The sequence below is a fragment of the Lissotriton helveticus genome, chromosome 3_1, assembly GCF_964261635.1.
Source record: "Lissotriton helveticus chromosome 3_1, aLisHel1.1, whole genome shotgun sequence".
In the NCBI taxonomy this organism is placed as follows: Eukaryota; Metazoa; Chordata; class Amphibia; order Caudata; family Salamandridae; genus Lissotriton; species Lissotriton helveticus.
In genome coordinates this window covers 1,570,785,521-1,570,804,658 of record NC_136061.1, presented here as the reverse complement: position 1 = coordinate 1,570,804,658, position 19,138 = coordinate 1,570,785,521, and the positions used below count along the sequence as shown (strand labels likewise).

The following is a 19,138-nucleotide window of genomic DNA, read 5'->3' as shown; positions in this document are numbered from 1 at the left end:
TGACCATGCAGCTATGTATTCCCATATTATGGAGAAACATTTCATCCTTGGCTTGTGAAAAAGAGGGGAGAAAAAGCACACCATTAATATATGTTTCATGTGAATTACCTAACTAACAGCACAAATAAGATGAAACAGTCTACTAGATTATTTGTCAGTAACATTTGTTAAAGATGGAATGCCTAATCTAAATTTCAAAAATGGCGAATATATTTGTGTGCTAAGAAGTGTTCTGTTAGATTGCCATGTGTTTTACACCCCAGTCTATTTTGATCCACGAATCCCTGATTAAATAAATATTATAGAGGTTTTTGACCTTAGTAGTAGTTATAAGATCATGACCATCAGAACCATATCTGAATTTAGCATCATTGCTATCACGGAGAAGAATGATGATGTTCAAAAGATTTAGTGGAAACCTATAGTATAAATAACTTGCCATAGGCTGTGATGAGGAATGGTATCAAATGATGATTATAGAGTGACAAAAGTCACATATAATGACAAGCTGCTCAAGAACATGTGGTCCCGGTCCCAGTGCGCTTGGTGTGCCTTTCGGCAATTTCTGGGGCCGCGGGGGGGGCACCCGGGCCGAAGTGGATGTTAGGATGCAACCTAAGAGCTCCAGGGCCGGCAAAACATGAAACGTTACTGCTTCTGCGGGGTGAAACACATCGGCACAAAGCAAAGGAATGGAAAGCGACCAAACAGATCCAAACACACAACGAGGTGGATCAGCTACAAAAGAAAGCTTGAAAGGCAAAGCTAAGAAGCAAAAGAAAATCACCCCTGCAATTTTTTGGGCGGCGAAACGAGGAGAAACCCAAACCCAGAACTCTTCTGAGGTGAGCAGGGGTAAAGGGCTGAGTATGACTCATACCAATATAATGAAAAAAGGGACTACTTTAGCAGCGAGTGAGGGAGCTGTGGTTCTCTCTGATGATGCAATGAAAAATCAGAACAGTGGGGGTTTGGCAACAATAAGAGATCCAGACCCAGACACGGCGAACTTGGACACCCCGGAAATTAGATTGATTATAGTAGCTGAGGATGGGCCTCCCCAGGAGCGGAGAGGAAGCTTTAAAGCCGGGTCAGTGTCGGAGGGGTTGTTGGCGATGAATGCACAAGCCCCAGATGTAGAGGGTCCTTTTTTTTCACTCAAGCTCTTCGGGGGATGAGTCTTTGCAGGTATCCGAGGATCTGCTTAATTTGTCAAACAGGTGCTGGAGTGAGACTAGTAGTATATGTTTGGAAGAAGAAACCCAGAGAAGGGCAGATAGAGCACATGCTAGTGGGACTGTACGCAAGAAAATAATGCCACATATATCAAGTCCAAGTAGTAGCCAATGTTGTAGTCAAATAGATCCAGAACAGAACTCTTCGGGAAGGGCAGTAGAACGGTATGAGAGTATTTCCCTAACCCTCATATATGAGACAATAGGGAGGAAAGGCCCATAGGGAGGAAAGCTGGGTAGAAAGTTTGAAAACGCAGGGTGCCTGTAGAAAATTACAGAACACTATTCGTCGGATGGCTAAAACGTGTTCAGAAATCGGGGAAAGAATAACGGAGGCAGAGACCCGGATATCCACCTTAGAGGACAAAATGGTGGTTCAGAAGACAACTACTGAGGCATTAACAAAACATAGAGATGATCTATAGTGGAAGATCGAGGACATGGAAAATAATCTAAGACAGAACAATCTAAGAATTCTTGGTGTGCCTGAAGGGGTCGAGGGGACAGACTCCCGCAGTTTTATTGTTAAACTTTTTACTGAGGCTTTTCCCGAACTATCTCGATGGTCATGGGAAAATGAGATACAATGAGCCCATAGATTCCCGTTTCAAGTAAAACATAATCAGGTTAACGTATGACCTAGGGCTATATTGATATGCCTCTCTAATTACTTGTCAAGGCAGGCATTATCTGATTTAGCGAGGCCAGACAGGCAGAGGAAAGCTGCGGGGGTAGAATTTTTTGTTCGCCCTGATTTTTGTCCCACTACTGTGGAAAAACGGTGGCAGCTCAGACAGCTAGTTGCGCCTCTTCAAGAGAAGGGGGCACAGGCATTTCTATTAGCCCCTGCCAAATTAAAAGTTATCTATAAAGATAAAAAAAGATTTTTTTTCTCTGAAGTAAAAGTGAAAGAGATCAAGTAATAGGGAAGGAATTTATGTAAGGCTTTGATGTCTACATGCAAATGTTACATGTAAAAGGCGTTGGCACTACTTCTCAAAGATCATTAAGTATGAAACATGTTTTTTCTGTATGTCTCGTGTAATCTTTATTCTATTGCCTAAAGGGTGTTGTTTCCTTTTTCCAAATTTCATATGGGTCAGGTAAAGTAGAATGCATCGGGGAGACACGGGGGGCTGGGGTGGCATCGCGTCTCTCCATCACTGTAAACCGAGGGGTCTATTCGCCTACACGTTGGGGAAAGGGTGGGGGCCTTCAGCTGGCAGATAAGGCAGGATAGGGGAGGTGGGCGGTGTGTTTGGTTTGGGGAAGGGGGAGGCTGCCAGAGGGGGGTGTGTATGGGGATAAAATTGGAGGGAAAAAAGTCAGTAGCTATTTTTGGGGACATGAAGGAAGAATGGGAAGAGAGGAAAAACAAAGAAAGAGACATTCAAGATGTGAAGGAAGACGGCACAGTGGCCTAAAACTAGCTAATGGCAGGACTAACCGTATGTACATTTAATGTGCGGGGGCTCAATGATAGGGGCAAGCGGCAAAGAGTAGCCTATGAAATAAAAAACATGTCACCTGATGTAGTTTGTTTCCAAGAGACACACGTCCCTTGAAACAAACATAATTACTTAAAAGAACTTGGGCTGGAGATGCAGGTCTCTACTACACAAGCGACTACCACCCGAGGGGTCGCTATATTGTCTAAAAGAGGTCTCTTAAAAGTGAATAAAATGGCTGCAGACAAGTACAGGTGATGGGCCATGATGGAATATGTTGTTGCTAATAAGAGCTGCACAATATGTTCTGTCTATGGCTCTAATCATGATGAGGAACAAATAATTACATATCTTAATATGGAATTAGCTAATTGGGCAACTCCATTGATTTTGACTGGCGATTTCAATATACAGCTGGAGGATGTTATTAAAGGACCCGGAGGTGACAAATATGTTGGGAAAAAACCCAAAGTTGAAGCTCTACAACAGCTTCTCTTTGAACATGGGTTAATTGATGTATGGCCCAGGCTAAATCACCCCGAACCAGGATATACGCACTATTCATGCCCCCATCAAAAGCTCACTAGATTAGATTTTTTTTTCACACCAAAAACACTTCTAAAAGACGCACAAATGCTGGTCTACCCTTGTATAACCTCGGATCATAATCCAGTCATACTGAAACTAGCGCTGTCCGGGTTAACTCGCCCTAGTAGCACATTTTCCTTCGACAAAAAGCTATTATTAAATGAGGAGTTTGTAGCACACATGCGTAAATGGGTGGTAGAATTTTTAGGTATAAATCGTGGTTCCACTGGAGAAGGCATGGTCTGGGATGCAATGAAAGCAGGACTCAGGGGGGAGATATTCAGATTTTGCCTGCGCATACAGAATCAACTCAGACAACAACAGATGCAATTATATGAGAAGCTACGACACTCAGAACATAGGTTAATGGAGGCAGTGCGGGACAAAGCCTACATTGCACTGGCTCAAACAGAGGTGGCTTGGGCTAAATCTAAGATCAATGAGGAATGGGCTAAAGATATCGCCAAAAAATACCATCTTATTAGAAAAGACTGCTACGAGTTTGGGGAAACAACCGGTAGGTGCCTTGCAAAGAAGATTAGATGTAAAGAGGTGGAGAACACAATAGTGTCAATTGAGGATTTGGCAGGGAACACAATAGACACCAGAGGGTATCCTAGAGGTGTTTAGAACATTTTATGAAAAGCTTCATTCTGAGGATGAACAGAGTTTAGTTGGATAGGAAGAATTATATAAGGACCTTTATAGGATAATCTTTGAGGAAGAGGATAAGAGGGCATTAGAGGAACCAATTTAAATGCAAGAGTTGATAGACGAGGTGGGTGCATTAGCTATGGGAAAAGCTGCAGGGCCTGACAGACTCCCACTAGAGATATATTGATTATTGCTGCCTGAAATTCAGGAGAATATGCTTGAGGTTTGCCGAGAGGCACAAATGGGGGATGCTCCGTTATCCTGGGATGAGGCAAGCATTATTGTGTTTTAAAAAAAAGAAAAACCCCCTACTCTCCCAGGGTCATTCAGACCAACATCATTAATAAACTGCGATTGCAAAATCTATGCAAAAATGTTAGCGGCACGCTTAACGCAGGTTATTAAGGCCTTAGTTTCGGTTCACCAGCACGGGTTCATACAAGGCAGAGACACGGTCAACCATATAAGCAGAGTTACAACACTGCTAGATATTGCCAATACACCTAAGATGCCATGTGGGGTAATATTATTAGACGCAGAAAAGGCGTTTGGCCGTGTCTCATGGGAATTTTTATGGACCACACTTAGGGGACATGGTGTTGGTGTGGGGTTTGTCCAGGCAATTAGGTCAATGTATAGAGCTCCAAAGGCAATAATACGTACACTAGGGCTAGAAGCAAAACCACGAGTTAAAACAAGAGGTACCCGGCAAGGCTGCCCATGCTCCCCCCTGTTATTTGCGATATATATCAACCCGTTCCTAAACCTGTTGGGGCATAGAATAAATGAACAACTATTAGGCCCCAGGTTGGAGCGGGTTGATATATTTGCTTATGCAGATGATATCGCAATAGTATCACCGGATCGCACAATTACGTTGGAGCAAACGGAACAACTGGCAGCAACATTTGGGAGGAGTGCAGGCTATAAATTGAATTTGGCCAAGACACAAATAATTTGTACCGAACAAACACAATTCAGAGACCAGAGAGTGTTAGAGGAGGCCCTATACTTGGGAGTACGCCTGAATGCTTGCCTAGATAAGATGGTTAGAATCAATTGGCAACCTTTGCTTAGTAAGATTAAAAAAGATTTGGATAGGATGGAAAATGTACATTTGTCACTGCTGGGAAGATGTAATGTCCTGAAAATGAATGTGCTCCCAAACGTCCTTTATTTCTTTAGGGCAGTACCATTGGAAATTACTAGGAAACAAATGCAGAGACTGCAATCGATTTGCAACAGCTTTTTATGGGCACAGGGGAAGCCCCGGCGAGCACTGAAATTCATGACCCTGCCACGGGAGAGAGGGGGCTGGGCAGTCCCAAACTTCCAATTTTACTATTGGGCTTGCTTATCACAGCATATAGGAATATTATTGGTGGGAACTAATGGTGAACCCGAGATGAGGTACCACATATATATATATCAATTATTATTGGGTGAAAAGACATAGAAATTTAAAAAAACAAACTGGAGCCAAGTTATTATAAGAAGAACCGCTTTAAGGTGCTTCAGGCTGCTTATAAGGTCTGGCGCCAATTTAAGAGACATCTCAATATTGGCAAAATAAACTATTACACACCTACTGATGCAGTAGCACTGTTCCCACCTATCTTTTCAGATAATATCATGAATAGATGGAGAAGCAAAGGTATTACAACCCTGGGCTTGCTAGTAGATAACAACGGCTTTAAAACATATGCTGCATTGATGACTAAATATGATTTCCACAAATCGGATTTTTTTAAATACTTGCAGATCCGGGATTAACTATGTAAGAGGAGGGATGTCTTATGTTTAGCCGAGAAAAGTAAGCCTATAGAAGCTGTGATGGCTCGGGAAAAAATTGGTACTATATATCAGACACTTATTGATTTTACAAAATGATGATGTTGAGGCGCAGAATGCTAAATGGAACATGAGAGTGTTGGTAGAAGGGAATATTTTCCAAGAATCTATCTTTCTGGCTGAAAAACTGTTAATATCCTCAAATTTGAGATCGCAACAATATAAAACTATGCTTAATTTATACTATACACCGGTTAAAATTGCATGTTGGGGCGGTGCAAATGAGGATAAGTGTACTCGATGTGGGATAGAACAGGCAGATATAGTTCACATGTTTGCTACATGTCCAGAGTTGAAAACATTGATAGAATGCAGACATTTTTAACAGAGGTGACTGGTGTACGGATTGAGATAACCCCATTAGTTATGCTGTTGGGTGTTATAAAGGATGAAACACCAACACAAGGGATGTACGCATATAGATACTTAATATATATTGCAGTTGCAATAGCAAGATTGTGTATTGCCTCAGTGTGGCGCCAGGAAGAGCCCCCTACATTTGAGATGTGGAGAGGCAGAATGTTTGCTATCTGTAAACTTGAGGCTAGCTTATATGCTATTAAAAGCCCATGTAAACGTAAACTTGGCGAGAAGATCTGGGGGGCTTTAACAGATTATCTGTCACCGGTAGTATAAGTACTTAGGTAATGTTTCACAGCAGGGATAGATCTTAGTCTTTTTCCATTAATTAGTAAAATAATCAATCTATATAACCCTAGGCAAGTATGTTGGACTCTTAGCCAGATAAGCTGTAATATGGGTGTAAATATTGTGTAAATAAGTTGTAGATGGCTATGTACCCCCGGAAGAGCAGGCAAATAGACTGATTCATATGACGGGGATATATCTGTATTATAATAATACCGCTAGTTGTATATTTGTGTATGATGATATATAGAGTTTTATTTACATTGTGTTCATAATTTTTATTAATTTCTGCCTCTCTTTCTTGTGTATTTATATGCTTTGCATTTCCATTTATTGAACATATCATATGTTTTCATTATGTGATACTGATTTTGCCATTTGCTGTCCCCATCTTGTAAATATCTACTGGCTTAATACAAAAAAAAAAAGACCATCTAATGGCATTGAAGCACATTTTCAATATTAATCCACACTTTTAATGTGACCACCACCATTTTTGAACATATTATTTGAACATCATCAGTGAAGCTAATTGTCCTATACCTCCTTGGATAAGTATAGTTGCACTTTTTGTAAAGTAGGATACTTTCAGCGCTCTACCATATGTCTGGGATTGGTGCCCCCATGCAAGTTCAGTTGATACTGCGTGTATGTATAGACTGTACACCTCTCTGACTTTTTGAGATGTTTGTGAAAGAACTCTTTTCAATACTTCTTCCAAAGAGAAAGTCACCGGGTCAGTGCCAGTGGCAGGCTCATTTACTGTATCTATAACAGTATTAGCCAAATGGAATTCATTTACAACACACTTCATAGATCAAGGTTAAGTGCTGGAACCAAGTCTTTGGCATTTCTGGAGACTATTAAGAGGGAAACCTCAGTGGGCAACAATGTGAAAAAATTTATTTGATCCAGTCGCAGAAAGTAAATCGTCTAATTTTTCAGCTTCCAAGATTTCTTTTTCTCTCTAAAGACCATTTATTATGATTTCTTGCATTCACTATGCTTTCTCATTTACCTTTGTGGAAAGCAACTAGTAAAGCTTTCTAGGACTCATTAAAAGTCCTAACATGCCACGGATGTGAGCATGTGTTCCACATTTTTACATGGACGTTTTATGAAATAATCTGCTAGTTTAGTTTCTGTAAAGCAAAGTAGTGTAGATCCAGAATTTCAGGATAATTTTAGCAGTTTAGGAGAATGGTCTCCAAAATTTAAATCATTTGATTGTAAATAGAAGGTAAGGTTGGGTGTTCGATTCTATTATAAATTCCCACTTAATCCATTTACCATTGTTTCTTACAGTGATATCGGTGTTATCAGGGTTAAGTAAAAAAGTTATGGCACAATTTAATAATGCTTTCCTGCTTCAGACCAAGAGCCGGAGGTTCATGAGCACTTTCAGGTCTAGTGATGACTTCAAAATCTATGATGTCAATCTTCTGACATGTACCAAAATGTAATCAATATAGCTTGACCACCTGCCATTCTTGAAAGGTGGTTTAGCTGCGGAGTTCGTATTTTGGACAGCCATTGTAAGCACAAAGAGCATGTCTTTGTCTAGATACTCAAACCTCAGAAGAATTTCAACATTTTAGCCACTGTTTTCTCACTTTGCTAAGATATGCATACGTGTGTGTGTTTGCATGTGCAACAGCGTTGGTGTGCATGTGTGTGTGTGTGCATGTGAGACAGAGTTGGTGTGCATGTGTGTCGGTGTTTCTCGTTAGAGAGAGAAAGAAATCAGGAGAATAACTGAAAGTACTGAACACCTTCATCGGAAATTCATGTTCCTTATGATACTGTTGGTAAAACAGTTTCTCCTCTTTCCTATGATGGGGTAATTGGGTAAGGAAAATAAGCATCTGCTCAGTGTACAGTAGGTATCTCCCAATTTTCTACTTCAACCCAATGCCTTTGGAGTCATAGTAATATGAATGTAATACTAGTGTGCAACTGATAATATTTTAGCAACCAAGTAACATTTGAAATCGTCGAAGTCCCAAATAAATATTTAAAGAAGGTTTCTAGGTTTGGTCACCAGAACTCCCAAAGCAAGGGAAGGAGCAAGTTTGTGTTTCAATACCCAGCGGTGTGCATGTTACATTTTTCCTCTGCTTTATTTACTTATTTATTAACTCAAGCACTTAGACATAAGTTAGTTTCTCACCTTAGGCATTAAACCAATTAAGAATCCCTGAAATTTGTTAACATATCTGGCAAGACATGTAGCCACAAACAATGTATTCTGAATCTATTGAGCACTTACATATGACATCCAGGTAGACTCTGTCGCTGGTTTCTTGGTTCACCTCATTCTTTCCTGTGCAAGTGTACCAACCGATATGTGTCCGATTTACTGAACTAAGAGAGACCGCGCTGCCATTTCCCTCGGACACTGGCACAGTGCCTTCTTGTATTGTATTTCGCTGCCATATGTAGTCAATTGGACCAGTGCCGTTCCTCACCAGACATGTTAGCATCACAGGAGACCCTTCTACTGCTGCAGAGTTATTTATTCGAAGGAGTGGCTTTGAAACTGGAACTGCAAGAGATAAAATACCTGGTTAAACTGAATTATCAGATCACATTGCCTCGTTGCTTTCTACAAGGTTGTTTATCAGCATATCAAGCCCAAAAATATCGTGCTACAAAATATTGCAATCACACTATCAACTTCTGAAATATCGTGAAGTATTTATACATAGATAAGTATAGGCGATAAGTATAGGTTTCAATCAATGAATCAGTATATATATAGCGCAGCTTATCACCCGAGAAGATTTCCAGGTGCTGTGCTGCGGGTATCAGTTGAAGAGCCAAGTCTTAAGACCCTTCCTGAAGTGGGTCAGCAACTGTGAAATGCGGAAGTGGATGTGGAGTGTGTTCCAGGACTTGGTGACGAGGTGGGAAAAGGAGCGTCCTCCCGAGCGGCAGCGGCAGGTGCATGGTATCTGTGGAAGGGCGAGGTGAGTGGAGTGGAGGTTCCTGGGAGTAAGGTGGAAATTCAGGCGCTGGTTTATGTAAGCGGGTGCTTGGTCATGGAGGGCTTTGTAGGCATGGGTCAGAAGCTTGAAATAGCATTTCTTCTGTATGAGGAGTCAGTCCTTCATATGCTGGTTGATGTGGGTTCTCTTGGGTAGGACGAGGATCAGTCCAGCTGCTGCGATCTGGATCATCTGGAGTCTTTTCATGAGTTTGATGGAGGTGCCTGTGTAGAGTGTGTTACCGTAATACAGCCGGCTGGTGATAATGGCCAGCTTCACTGTTTTGCTGGTGCTGATGGAGAGTCACTAGAATACTTTGCAGATCATTCGGAGAGTGTGAAAGTAGCCTGAAGAGACGGCATTGAACTGACGTTTCATGGAGAGTTGATGCTGAGGTTATGGTAGTGGTCTTTTGGAGCAGGGATGGAACTGAGTTCTGGTGGCCAGCAGGAGTCATTCCAGATGGCGGAAAGTATGCCGAAGATCAGTACTTCGGTTTTATCCGTGTTTCCGTGTTGAGCTTCAGGGAGTTGTTCTTCATCCAGGCTACGACGTTCATTCAGTTGTAGAAGCTGGTCTTAGTCAAGGTGGGGTCCGCTGAGAGAGACTATTCTAAAAACGAATCCTTAATTCCAGTTCTATGTAACTTCAAGGTGCATAGAGATGGAAAGAAGGAAAGTATACATAAGGAGAATTTAGGATCACTATTCTTACTCCACATCTATGTACCTTGGTACATAGGTGTGGAATTAAGAATAATGATCTTAGATACTTTCTATATATTCTTGCCATTTTTCCACCTCATTGTACCATGAGGTTACAATTAAGAACAGTAAACCTATACTTACCTATATATTCTGACCTTCATGATATTTCGGTAGCTGGTATTCTGACCACTCCATCCCCTTATCGATTAGGCAGAGTAAGGATCTACTCACCTTTCGTAAGGGATTAAAAACTTGGCTGTTCTCTCAAGCCTACCATTAGCCATTGTTAGCTTAGTGTTATGTTGGACGGATTCTTCACTTTTCCTATAGCGCCATGAAGCCCACGGGCGTACGAGCGCTTTACAAATTGATTTTAACATAACATAACAGTATCTTTTTGATCGTTATATTGCACACTCCATATATCTAAAACCACAGTAAAACACCCAATGGTGATTACACACTTAAAAAAGTACATAACTTAGCAAAACACTTTAAATTTACCACATTCGATTCTTGACAATGTGATTAGCAGTTTGAAATGGAAAATATTTTGGCTGCTGTACAAAGTGGTATATCCAGAGGAGACTCAACCTGCTGAATTTCCTTAAAGTGCCAAATTGAAATGATAATCTGCTTATGGAATTACCTTCACCACCGTGTAGCTTTTATTAAACCTCGACTGTTCATACTGCATAATTGCAATAAAAGATTCTTAGTGATCGTTTCCCACAAATCTGCAACTGGCCCAGGATACAGCTCTCATCCTCTGCCCTAACAAAGTCTACAACAATGGCCCTCACAAAAGTAAACATCCATATATCCTACCAAACCTAACACAAAAGAAGTGACACTTTGGAATTCATCTACGCAAACCGTAGCTCTTAAATACTTCTAAAGCTATTAAGAAAATCACCATAACAGCTAATGCTGAAACTCTCATTTCTGACATATACTTTCGCCAGATAAAGGGAACAATTATAACTGAACTCCTTTAATTCTCTGAAGATACAATCACTTGAATCTTGCTTTCACTAATTCATCATTATTATCAAAGAAACTAAACAAACCTGGGGCACAGACTACTAATCGTTCGCTAGGACAACCAAACATATGAGCTGCACATTACTGTATACCACAATGTAAAATTATGGAGTATGCAATCGAAATTACCCTACAATGATTCACATTCAGCTACCTGAGACTCACAGATTTATCCCATAATATGACTAATCTTATGGTCCAGCACTATGTCCCATCTCGCACTTTACGATCGTCCACCCAAAATAAGTTTCAAATTCCGCGTGTGAAGCGAGCCAAGATGGGCGGACGTTCGTTCGCCTTTCTGGCCCCCTCTTTATGGAACTCTATGCCCCAATCCCTGCGCTCGGAAGTCTGTTATATGGCATTCCGCAAAGGTATTAAGACCTGGCTTTTTAACATGTAACTGCCTTGCCCATGTTTTTCTTCCCATCTTCCGTTTGCTATAGCGCCGGGAAACCTTCGGGTAGCTGTGCGCTCAACAAATGCAATTATAATAATAATAATAATAATAATATATTGCAGCCTGAAAGCACCCTGTCACACCCAGTCACTTAATACCTCCATCCATGATAGTCCACGCAAACCATCCCAGCGCTACAACTTATTTGATCAGAAACGCCTCTACACCTCAACATCAATGCCTATTGAAAGGTAAGATACTGCCATCACACAAAGGCCTAATATTTGTAAACCACCATCTGCATTATAAACCCTACATGTCTACTCAACTTACCTCTTGTACAGATTTCTCCAGCGTTGGATGGATAGACACATTTGGCTTTAGCTTGACTTAGAAATTTTAAGACGACTGTACTATTGTACCTCTCTTCAATGACAATCTTGTCAACGCACATCACCACCCCACAAATGATCTTCCCAAATAAGTCCCAACCTGAACTACCATTCTTCTGTATACGTCAAGATCCCTCTCAAAGCCAAGAAACAACGCAGACTTCCTGTGATCAATCCAAGGTACATACTGATGCCACTGACGTTTAAGAAAGAAAACTAGATAAGATTCTAAATGTGTAGACCCTGTCAACTGATGGAGGATGCAGTTGCAAAACACATATCCTAAAACCCGCATACCGAGAACAGGTCAGCAAAAACAGAATTAGTTCTCAAACTCTACCAAATGATACAACAAAGAATTAGACGCCATATGAAAAAAATAGCAATATTCCAACTCACTCTTCTACACATATGGTAAACAGCTAACACTTAAATAACACGCTTGGGGCCTGATTACAAGCCAGGGAGCGTGGCTTTCTGAGGTGGTGTACAGTTCTGCCTGATTGTAAGTGGTCCAGTGTTCTCGCACCCGGTTTTCCCTGGTGTAGGAACACTGAACCTGATTTTACCAGCCAGTAATTCCAGATGGCAAATTTGTGTTTTGGTGCTACGGCAGCCAAGCCTCATATCCTATTCCAGCATGACTTTTTTCCTCTGTCAAAGAGGGAGTATTTCTTGCTCCCCCTGGCAGAATAATCTTTCCCTTCCCTCCCCTAGTCTCCCTAACTTCTCACCTCAGAAAAGGCAATACAATGTAGTATACTGCATAGAAATTTACCCGCTTGGCACATCACATACTGAGGTTAGTGGTACCTCAGGTTTACAAAATACTGCTCAAAGAGAGCAAAACAAAATGGGTGGCAGAATGACAATGATACACAGAAACAATATTAACTACACTACAATAGCACCATAAGTGGCCACTTTATAATCCCCTTTTCTGACACCATTCCTAAGCACCCCAGGAAAACCTAGCGCACACCCTTTATGCATGGGTCAGAAAAAACAGAAGCATATCTCCAAGGATTTTCATCACAACTGTCATCACAATAACATTTCTTGAACAAGAACATGGACATGCCTACTTATTGACAAATTAGCCACTGTCTTTAAAACTTAGAATTAAAAAAAGAGTCTCTAAAGGATGGTTCACTCCTTAAACGCAGAGAGGCAATGCTAACACTGCTTTCGGAAGTTCGGAAAAACGCTGGACACCCTCTGTATATATATCTAAAAAAATGAAAGTGATGTATACGGTTATAAGCATCTAAACAGCAAAGCCACCTTTCTCAAAGACCAGATAAATACAGCTAGCCACCAAATCGGAAACCTAGTCTTTTTTGTGTGCTTATTATCTCAACCTCTCTTCACTTCACAATTCGAACACCTCAATATCTGATTAAATTGCTAATATATTTAGTATGCTAGCAGTCATATGGCTACACATAGTAGTATATGCTGCACAAGTAATACAATCAGATGGAAATCTATGAGTAGGAAATCCAGTGTTATAAATACTTCAAGAAGCCACAGCATGGGTAATCCTTTTAGCACTTACACTTACAGTAGTCGGGCCAAAGAGCTGTGGTACCAGTTGCAGGTTTACCAGCTTCAAAGTTGGTAATGGTGACAGAAATAACAGTATTGTCTTGCAACATTTCAGTAGTGCCTACTGATCCTATGCGGGGCGCTGAAGCACTTGCCAACATGGGCAGCACACTACACCATATAAGATGTTTGGTTAGAAGTGTCCGTCTTAGTTTTGATCCTGTGTTGGAAGTGTTTCTATGCTGTGCGTAAAGACCACTGAAGTGCATTTATCCTATTATGGGATGCAGCCCTTAGCAGTGTGATGGATGAAGAAGGGTGAAAGATTGGTGCACAGTTTATGGTTTTCAGTAAGGTGGCAGTTTTGAACAGCTCTGTATGTCCGGTTGTGGTATTTCTTTGTTCATGGTCCACTTTGCTGGTTACTGTACTAGGTTGGACACTGTGAGATATTTTGTTTAAAGTTTAAGGTACTAAGTAGGCATAGGTTAAAGGGAGAAGTGGTAGAGAGATCAGCTGGGATGGACTTTGTTAATATTATCAGTAAACGGGTGATGTTCCGTGATTTCGAACCAGACTCCATTTTGTTTGAGTTGTTCGTGACGCCATTTTTGTGTTGCCCTCACGTAGGCCGTGGAGGTAACCGAACGAAAAAAGTTGCATGGGCCTCATTGTTCATGTATGCATTAACAGGCCCTTTTCTGACTTGTGAGTGAATTGCAAAGACGCTGACCCCGTCACCTGAAACTGACCCTTTCACGAAGCCAATTTCTCTGGCTGATCGTTGTCTAAAATTACCAATCAATGTTCAGGATATCGTTAACTTTTAGTTTCCTTGCACATATCTTATCGTAATCAGCATCTGAATTGTTTCTTTCCTTACGACTTTTCATTACATGGGTACTGCTTTCAATTATGGGTTTGTCCGGCTTGTGGAAACTGAATTTGGGACAGTCCTAATAATTAACTTTTGGGCTGGGTTACTGTTTGTGAATCGCAATTAAGGAATCCCTTTCCATTGATTCCTATGGGCCTAGAGGCCCATAGGAATGAATGTGAAGGCATTCTCATTTTGCGATTCGCAAATAAGGAATCGCAAAATGAGAATGCAATTTCAAGGGTGCATGGGGGGGTCCAAGGGACCCCCCCTGCACCCCTGAAATGTACCTTAAAGTGCTTTTTTCACACAGACATGCCCAAAGGGCATGTGTGTGTTTAAAATGAAACTTTCAAAAATGCACTTTTGTGCATTTTTGAAAGTTTTCAAAAATTACCCTGAAGGTTAACTTCATGGTAATTTACCACTTCCAATTTGCGAATTCGCAATTTAAAAATAATCATGCATTGCAATTAAGAAATCGCAAAATTGCGATTTCTTAAATGCAATTGATATTTAAGAAATCGCAAATAAATTGCGATTTCTTAAATTGCGGAAAAGCCAAAAAGGTTAATGCATCCCAAAACAATGAATTGCATTCGCAAACGGACGAATTTTGCGATTCGCACCTTTGTGAATGCAATTCAGTTTGATGCATGTGGGCATAGATCTTTGAAATGTTGTGTGGTCAATGTGCAGAGATACAAAAATAGGGATTAAGGAAAACATGCATGTGATTTAGAGTAGGCTGTAATCAGGCACCGGAGGCATGCAAGGGATGAAAAGTAAGGAGAGAGTGATATGAAAGAAAGAAGAGAGTCGAGGGTTGGAAGTTTTAAGACAAAGTCAGTTTTCATGTAGGGTTTTTAGGGACATTGTGGAGGCTTTTTGAGGCAACATGCAAACCTGCAACCATTTCTGACACATGCATGCTTGAGTTGCAGGTTCCTTTGAGGTGTACCTAGGTTTCTAGAAGTGGGGGAGGCGGCCGTTGTTATATCAGTAGAAACAGCTCACACTAGCACCCAACCAAATGCCACCCCTCCCCAATAATGTAGTCTTGACCACAGATTCTTAATGTATTGAAACTGAAAACATCTTCCAACTAAGAAAAGGGGATATCAGTGAACAAAAGGGTACACATGAATTGTGCCCAGGTCACCTAAGCACTCACAGACCATCCATAGAGAAATAATTAACTGGATCTGACACCCAGCAGGAGAGCACTAAATAACAGTAATGGTTGCAGAGGTTGCTTTCTAAGAGAAAGAAGTGTAGATATGAAGCACAAATGGACCAAAAAACACAACAAAGGTAGCCCTCCCAAATGCACAAACAAGACATTGCCTATATTAGTCAAATTCAGGCCACAGAGACTGAGAAATAGAATGTAGTAGAAGCGGCATCAGTTGTACTGAGTGCAGTACTAGTATCTGCTATACTGGCAGTAGCTTTTGTAGCAGTGGGGTTGTAGTAGTAGTTGTATTTGTGGCAGACTTACCACTAATACTATCAGGAAGCAAACCATGAGCAGTAGTTGTAGCAGTAGTCAATAAGGATATTACCAGTGGGAACCGTACTTGTGTTTGGTGAAAAGGCAGTACTACTACTAATAGTAGAAGTGGTCATAATTTTAAATGGGCTGCTAATACCACTAGTAGTGGTAGTAGTATTTAGTATTAGTAGGACTGGTAGTAGAGGTAGAAGTAGTTGTAGTTGCATCCACACAGTACTACCAATGAACGTACACTTGTGGTGATAGTAGCTTTATCATTAGCATCAATTGAATGTATGGAATTGGTAGAAATAAAGACAGAAGTAGGATGTATAGTAATGATAGCGGTGGAACCGAAACTATTGGCAATAATTGAGGTAAGACAGTACGTACCAGTATTAATAACTGGAGAGCCTATGTATGTAGTAATAGTAGTAGGGGTTGCACCATTAGTAATATTGCTTATACCATTATTACTTCTAATATTAATTGTACACATAGTATCACAAATTACAAATGAGCCAGTAGTTATCTTGGCATAAGTATTAATAGGGCACATCAAAGTTGGACACTGATCAGTAGTGTTCAGATCAAATTAGTTATAGGCCAGAAATATCACTCGTAGTCGTCGTAATAATGGGTTAAAGATCCACTAGTAATACAGGCTTATTGGATGTGGGTAGGATTGCTTTGCACACATTCATGAGAATGAGAGTTCAGAACTGCAAGGTGTGTACATCAGTGAGTGGTGCTGAATGTCCATGAATTGCAGTGTGTAAGGGAGGGAGATTTGGTATTGACAAATGCATAGGTTTGTGTCTCTGTGTGTGGTCGAAAGACAACCTTTCACTTTGCTGAACAACATGTGCAATCTGCACTTCTAGGACAGTCTAAGTAAAACAAAATACAAAAAAAAGGTAGATAGGCAAGGTTTTGAAGATAAATGTACACTTTCTGTATTAAATCTACCTCTATGCAATTTCCTAGCAGAAAACACAGCTTTTTCACTGTGTCCGGTAACTGCTCTCTGTTTGGAAAGAGATCCTCATGGCCTCTAAAGTTATCATTGTTTACTCAGACTATAATTTGCTTGCCCCCAGTGCCTACTATTGCTATGCAATGATTTAACTTTTATGTCAGTCGTGTGCTAGCAAGTCTTGTGCCCAAAAATCTGGGGACACGGATGAGTTTGATGTAGTAAAAGACTCTAGTTAGGAGATCCCTAAAATGTATTGATATCAAATGATGACACAACTCCTTTCAAACTTTTCTGCATTGCAGGGTTCTGATTTTGATGAAGCACATAGAATGCTAATTTTTAAAATACTTGGAGTATATGGATATCCACTTACTTAGAATAACTAGATCGATGTAGATTGGCTGGACACCTTCCTCTTCATATGGGACCTGACACACGTATGTCCCCTCTGCAAATGTCTGTAGGTTTTTGATCACCAAAGTGCTATTGGCCAAGCTGACATCACCGAGGCGTGCTGAAATCGCATGCACATTGGATGAGCCCCCAAAACTTGATGCGATTGGAAGGGATAGGCTTGTATTCAGCTTCACAAAGTTCCAGATGAAGTAGAGAAGAGAGGAAAACTCGGCACACTCTAACTGCACCGAGCCACCAAGGACTCCTTTCACTGTCTCATCCGCTTTGCTCCGAAACTGTCCTGGGGGCAACAAGGAAGAAAATATAAATTAGAAAGAATATCCAGCTACTTTCTTGAAAAGAGGTAACCTAGTCCACTCTTACAAACAAGGGGAATATTCTTTCTAGGACTGCACGAAATTATAAATCCACCAGCAAAGTTTTGCGACCTTGCAAAGTCTGTCATCTTCACACAAATTAACCTGTGAAATGTCCCACAATAAATTGTTTCTGATATTTTCCATGTAAAATGTTCAGCAGAAAAGTAGATTTGTTTCCTGTCAAAGCTACATTCTGCTGAATTTTTCACCTTTTTTTAAGTTACCTACAGAATTTTTGTAAGAAAACATCATAAACTGGCAAAAGTCAGCATCACAAAATGTTCATATTCCTACTTTTTTCCTGTTTGAGTGAATTGGAGTGTTAGAGTATGTGAGCTCTCGACTAGAAGCTTGTCCACAAAATGAAATTCCTATAAAATTGTCAAAACATGTCTGCTTTTCTCAACATATGCTGACTGTGGGTTCTGTTAATTGAATACAAATGGAAGAAGGATTCAAATTAGAAATTATGACGAGTCTTAGAAATCGTCATGCATGTTCATTGCACATTGTCCCCAGAATCATGTCTATTTTTCCCAATAATTTCAGTGCACGTATATAACACCATGGTACATCTCCAAGTAAAGAGAATCCTCTACAGACGAAATCTAAAAGATGAATAATGTGTACAATTCTACTCCCTATAATGAGCTTTGCTGGTCTTAAAAGTGGTGCCCACATTTACTGGTATGCAATATGACTCAATTATTTGTAAAATAGCACAAATCAATAACTGCTATTTCTCTTTTTCTGCTAAACTTACTCTCAAGAATTGTACTTAACATTTACATTTTCTGAAGTGATACAGAGGCCAGTATCATGCAAGTTCAAAGCTTTGCACCACCAATAATCAACACACGTGATAGTGGTTTTAAATAATAAGCCAAATACATCAAAATGTTGAACCAGTGCCAATTCACCAAAAGTGTAGATTGATTATTTAGTTTCCAAATTTTGGAAATTTTCCTGAGAATACGACAAAGTGGTGGTTTGCCCTGCTTTGTTTGACTTTGCGAACCATGGGTGGTACATGGGCATTCTGATGTTACCAAACGTGTTTTTTGACACCAAGCCCTATCCACTAACAATGGTTGACAGGGCTTTGCACCCCAAAAATGTTTAACCTCGAGGAAGGTGCAAAGTTGGAGAAATGTTTTATTTCTCAAAATTTTCCAGACTGTGCACATGTGCTGTATGGTGCAGCACACATGTACAGTCTAGAAAATTCAGAGAGGAAAACATTTTAAACATAGTCTAAGCTTAGAGTTTGTACATTACAAAATGATGCTAGATTCAGACACACACATTTCCACTATGGTGGAAAGATGTGTATGCATGGCTCAAGGCAGCACAATTGTGCACCAGCGCTTGTAAATTGAGCAAAAGCGCCTTACTTCTGCAAATATGGCTCTGTCCTGCTCTCTCCCTTTCACACAACTCAGCACATACACTTTAGCATGAAATAATATTACATTTGCGGCCAAATCTCTTGAACATAGGATCACCACG

The 19,138-nt window shown here is 40.5% G+C and overlaps 1 protein-coding gene across 1 annotated transcript in view; it reads right to left on the bottom strand.

The window, feature by feature from the left end:
* The window catches only part of VSIG10L2 (V-set and immunoglobulin domain containing 10 like 2), a 221,496-nt gene that overhangs the window by 183,665 nt on the left and 18,693 nt on the right, over positions 1–19,138 (bottom strand). The window contains exons 2-3 of the mRNA XM_078683409.1: positions 17,227–17,550; positions 8,694–8,969 (exon numbers count right to left, since the gene is read on the bottom strand). Coding sequence (XP_078539535.1) covers positions 8,694–8,969; positions 17,227–17,550 — 600 coding nt within the window. The remainder of the gene's footprint in view (positions 1–8,693; positions 8,970–17,226; positions 17,551–19,138) is intronic.